Below are 4,946 nucleotides of genomic sequence, written 5' to 3' on the forward strand. Positions count from 1 at the left end.
AATAAAACTTATCATATCGTTTTGTTGATAGGAATTAATAAAAACAATATCTAAAAATCGTAACAAATATATGTATCTCTGATACAATTTTAAAGAAACAGATGAAATAATATTAAATATCGTTTCTTGCAAACGATTTTCTTCAACCACAAAACAAAAGTAAAAAAAAACCCATTTGATTTGTTAAGGATATGTCAGCAAAAGACACCACAATTATGGTGGTCCAATCAATGCTCTTGCAGCGTCATATAGTCATTTCGTTTTCCAGAACTAATGTGTTTATCGAAATATGTCGCAAGACTATTTATGATATTAAGATATGTTCAAAAACATTACGAAACTGTAACCCTTTTTTAATAATTCTACGATATATTTTGAAAAATATATCATTAATTACCTCTTTGTCCGATGAGTTTAGCTTTTAAAAGCATTTATATTGTTTTGAAAGCATATTTATGTAATTTGGTAACTAAGTGCCACAAAACTTTATGCAGTCGCAAATGTTTAATTAAATTCTATAACGCAATGGTCTTTTCTTAACTTGCGATAGCTCTTGCAATAACAGGACAATATGCGTATTTTAAAGCAAATACAATATACTTTTTCGATTTAGACGAAATAAAGTATTTTATCGCGATGCAACAATATTCTTAAATTACATTAGATTACAAAACTAAAAGAAAGGAGAAAATAACAAATGTAAAAATTGCATTTTAAAGCTATAAAAATAGAAAATGATTTACATGTAGTTTTCACATCATTTCTTACATGGAATAATATTTTATACCTACTATTTTATTGAAGTTCATTTTGCGGGAAAATGGCCATTTTCCCCATGTTATTCGGATGAAAAAAATTCTCTCTGTAATGTTCAAAGCTGAAATATGTATAGTACATTGGTTTTATCTATTATAATGGTCTTCTGTCAAGGTTATATTCTTTTTTTAAGATTAATGTAGAAAGCCGGCATGTCAAAAGTGAACATTTAAACTCTAAGCCTCTTTTTTCTCATTGTATATTTGTAGTCATTCCTTTTTCTTGTTTTCGATTTACTTCTATTCTTTTAAAAAACTCTATTTTTAAAACTTCTATTCTAATGGGGAGTTATTTTTTTGTATGTTTACTTTTGATTTGCGAAGTTTTTTATTTTTTTTTCGTGGTTTTTTTTTTAGGAAAAAGAACGAAAGTAAGTTATATGTTCAAGTTAACACGAAAATCAAATTTTAATATTTTAACTAAAATTTTGGCGAAGGCATTTTGCGTGAAAAAATATTTTATTGTTTAATTTAATAAATTTCCTTCATAAATTAATTAAGGAAAAATAATTTATAAAAATAATTAATAAATGAAAATTAATAAACAATAATTGATAAATAAAAAATAATAAACAAAAATTAATAAACTAATTATAAATTTTATTTTTCAGTTTATTAAATAGTTTGAAGAAGACAAAAAATATTTGAGATTGGGCGAGTTTTGCTTAAGAAAATTCTTCTCATTAAGGATTATTTTAATACAAAATCATTAGCTTCTAAAGTTGGCTTCTGACTTTAAGAACTATAGAAAAAGGTTTTGTTTTATGCCAGACTATTTAGGTGAAATAAATACACCAGAACTGTTAATTTTGGTTCCACGTTGATTAAGCCACGGCATTGTTTCAAATGATGCCTAGTTTAAAATAATTGTTTTATTCATCAAGTTATCGGTGCCATCTGCTGATGAAATGTGTAGTTAATTTTGAACACTGGTAAAAATAATCTTTTTCCATTATATCATGTATCTTCTTCCATTTTTAATGGAAGGGGATTCTCCGCTGGTCATTTTTAGACAAAAATTATATTTGATATTTTAAGACTATGCTGAATCAAAATTAAATATGATTACTATTAACAATGAACAGTTTTTGTTTTTACAAATAAAAGAACATTGTCACACGTTCTTATGGAAAAGAATATGTCATTGTTTCAAATGGTGTTTAGTTTAAAAACACGGTTTCATTCTTTTCTTAGTTTTTGGCGCCATCTATTGGAAAAAGTTGAAACTAGTTTTGAACCCTTGTGTTGAGGTTTGAGTTCGAGATTAGTTAGATAGTTTTGAGTTTCCTGTGCTGGCAACATCTTATTGTTTTTATATTCTTTTTGATATAAGAAAAAGTTAAGTTTTCAGTTTGTTCTACGTGACTTTCAGTCTAATTTACTCTCAACAAAGTTCAACATTTGGTGCCGAAATAACTCGGTAAGTCATACTAAACTTGTTTTAATTACTTTCGTCAAAAATCTGAATTGGAATGGCTACCGGTAGTGAAAAACTTGTAATATTTAAACGCAAACGAACAACGCTACGTACCGCCATTACGAAACTAACGACGAAATTGAACGATGCTGCTAGTACACAAACTGGAAAGGAATACAATATTGAACGTTTACAAGATAAAATTAAAGAATTAACCTCGGCAGACGATGAAATACATAATTTTTTAAATGATGGAGAATATCAGGAAGACATAATAGAATGCGAAAGATACACAGAATATGCTCATTTGGCGTTATTTAATTTCAAAAGAACAGCGAATCGGAATACGAATTCAATTTCTGAAACATCGCCAACAGCTGCCAATATAAATAATTTTTCAGCTTCGCCTTCAAATGTAAAGTTGCCTACAATAAAAATAAATACGTTTTACGGCGAAATTGAAGAATTCCATAGTTTTTGGGAGCGTTTTGAAAACTGTATCGACAAAAACGAAAGTTTATCGCTGATTGACAAGCATGTTTTTTTTGCGGGGATATTTAGATGGAGAAGCAAAACGAATAGTTGATGGAATTAATATAACTGCAGAAACATATGCAACAGCAAAGGATATTTTGAAATCAAAATATGGCGATAAAGATAAAATAATACAGGCTCATCTCGATTATTTAGAAAACCTAAAACCTGTCAAAAGTCACTCTCCAGCAGCAATAAATGAGTTATATATTGATTGTAATCGAAGAATACAGGCTTTAGATGCTTTAGGAGAAAAAACTCAGTCATACGGAAGAATTTTGGCTCCTAAAATACTTCGTGCTTTTCCTCATGAAATCTATCGTAATTGGATTGTGCACGCCAAACGTGAAAATTTTGCCGAAAGCGATATTTCAAAATTAATGAAATTTTTATCCGAAGAGGTCGAGGGAGCAATTACTGCAAGTAATATTAAAGGTTCACTATCTCCAGACTATCCAATTAAATCCGCCTTAGAAAATTTTAATGTGAATTCTAAATCAGTTACCAAAAGTAAAACAATGTCACCCTTTTGTCCTTTCTGTGAAACTGTCGGACATTGGCCTCAACAGTGCAATGTTGTAACGGACATAGACGTGCGCATACAGAAATTGAAGACTAGTAATAGATGTTTTTTGTGCACTAACCGAGGACATACCAAAAAAAATTGCCATCGTAGAGAAAATTTTGGCTGTTCCAAATGCAAGAGAAAGCACTATACATCAATATGCAAACCTCTAACCAATGAGCAGCCTGTGGCTACATCTATAAACAAAATTGATGTATCGCCTTCCAGTTTCGTTCATTTGCAAACTGCACGAGTTTTCATAACTGGGCCCACTGGCATTACAAAGCTGACACGTTGCCTTTTAGATGCTGGAAGTCAATCTTGTTTCGTTTCTTCTAATCTTGTGGATACTTTAAAATTTCCAGTCATTTCAACTAGACATTTGGACATTCAAGCCTTCGAATCCCCAGCTAATGTCGATACAAGCAAAGACAAGCCAAATTTCAGTTATCAAGTATCTGGGACAAATCTAAAGTTAATATTACTGCATTTGAAAGCTCCAACAAATATGCATCACACCTACCTTCATCAACGGATGTTTCACTCTTTGCTAAAAACAAGCGAATGAAACTTGCTGATCCAGATGATTCATTTTCGAACTTACCAATTGAGATTCTAATCGGTGCAGATTTCTACTGGATTGTTATGAATTCTGAAGCTCCAGTCAGGTTGTCGGATTCTCTGGCCTTGCTCCCATCAAGTTTTGGTTGGGTACTTAGTGGAACTCGATCACACGCGACAGTTTCCTTCATTTCAACGGTTCATAATGTTGATGTGGATACTTCAACTCAGGAATTAGATAATGTGGTACGAAATGTCTGGAACTTAGAGAGCATTGGCATGCAACCAACACAAGAAAAAATAAGTCCTCACAACTCTGAACTCTTGACGAACTTTCATCAATCTTTTGAAATCATCGATGGTAGAAGAGTTGTAAAATTGCCTTGGAAACCAGAAGTTCAACTTTCGTCGAACAATTATGAAGTCGCAATTCAACGATTTAAATCTTTAACAAGGAAAATGCATGCAAATTCAGAATTCAAAGAAAAATATATTGAGCACATGCAAGATTACATTGATAAAAAACACGTTGAAGTTGTCTCAGAAACACATAATGAGGAAGGTTTATATTACTTGCCCCATCACGCTGTAAAGAAAATCACAAATGGAGAAACTAAGTGGCGTATAGTTTTTGATGCATCTTCACATTCTCCAGGTCACCCATCTTTGAACGACGCTCTTGAAGTAGGACCAAATCTTCTTCCCGATATCTTAGCCACATTGTTGAGATTTCGACTTTCTAAAATAGCAATCACTAGTGATGGGCGACAAGCATTTCTGCAGCTGATTCTAGCAGAAGAAGACAGAGATGCAACACGATTTATTTGGTACAATACTACATATACTCCTGATGGGAAACTCTGCACTGAAGATAAAATTGTAACCTATCGATTCACACGTCTTCCATTTGGACTCGTCTCTAGTCCATTTTTATTAGCAGCTTCTCTTCGTGAATTGGCTACAAAACACAAACAAGCATATCCTACAGCAACTAGACACATTGAGAATAACACCTATATGGATGATTTTGTATCCGGAACGGAACGTCTACGGA

General features: G+C 31.9%; 2 protein-coding genes across 2 annotated transcripts in view; both read left to right on the plus strand.

Annotated features, from left to right (window-relative positions):
• Positions 1 to 2,768: 2,768 nt before the first annotated feature.
• LOC122270782 (uncharacterized) lies at positions 2,769 to 3,899 on the plus strand. Its single transcript, XM_043049513.1, has one exon. It carries the CDS (start codon positions 2,769 to 2,771, stop codon positions 3,897 to 3,899), a length of 1,131 nt encoding a protein of 376 aa, XP_042905447.1.
• Positions 3,896 to 4,946, plus strand: part of LOC122270781 (uncharacterized) — a 2,379-nt gene continuing 1,328 nt past the window's right edge. Inside the window, exon 1 of the mRNA XM_043049512.1 lies at positions 3,896 to 4,921. Coding sequence (XP_042905446.1) covers positions 3,896 to 4,921 — 1,026 coding nt within the window. The remainder of the gene's footprint in view (positions 4,922 to 4,946) is intronic.

Source organism: Parasteatoda tepidariorum, chromosome 5, assembly GCF_043381705.1.
Source record: "Parasteatoda tepidariorum isolate YZ-2023 chromosome 5, CAS_Ptep_4.0, whole genome shotgun sequence".
Lineage (NCBI taxonomy): Eukaryota > Metazoa > Arthropoda > Arachnida > Araneae > Theridiidae > Parasteatoda > Parasteatoda tepidariorum.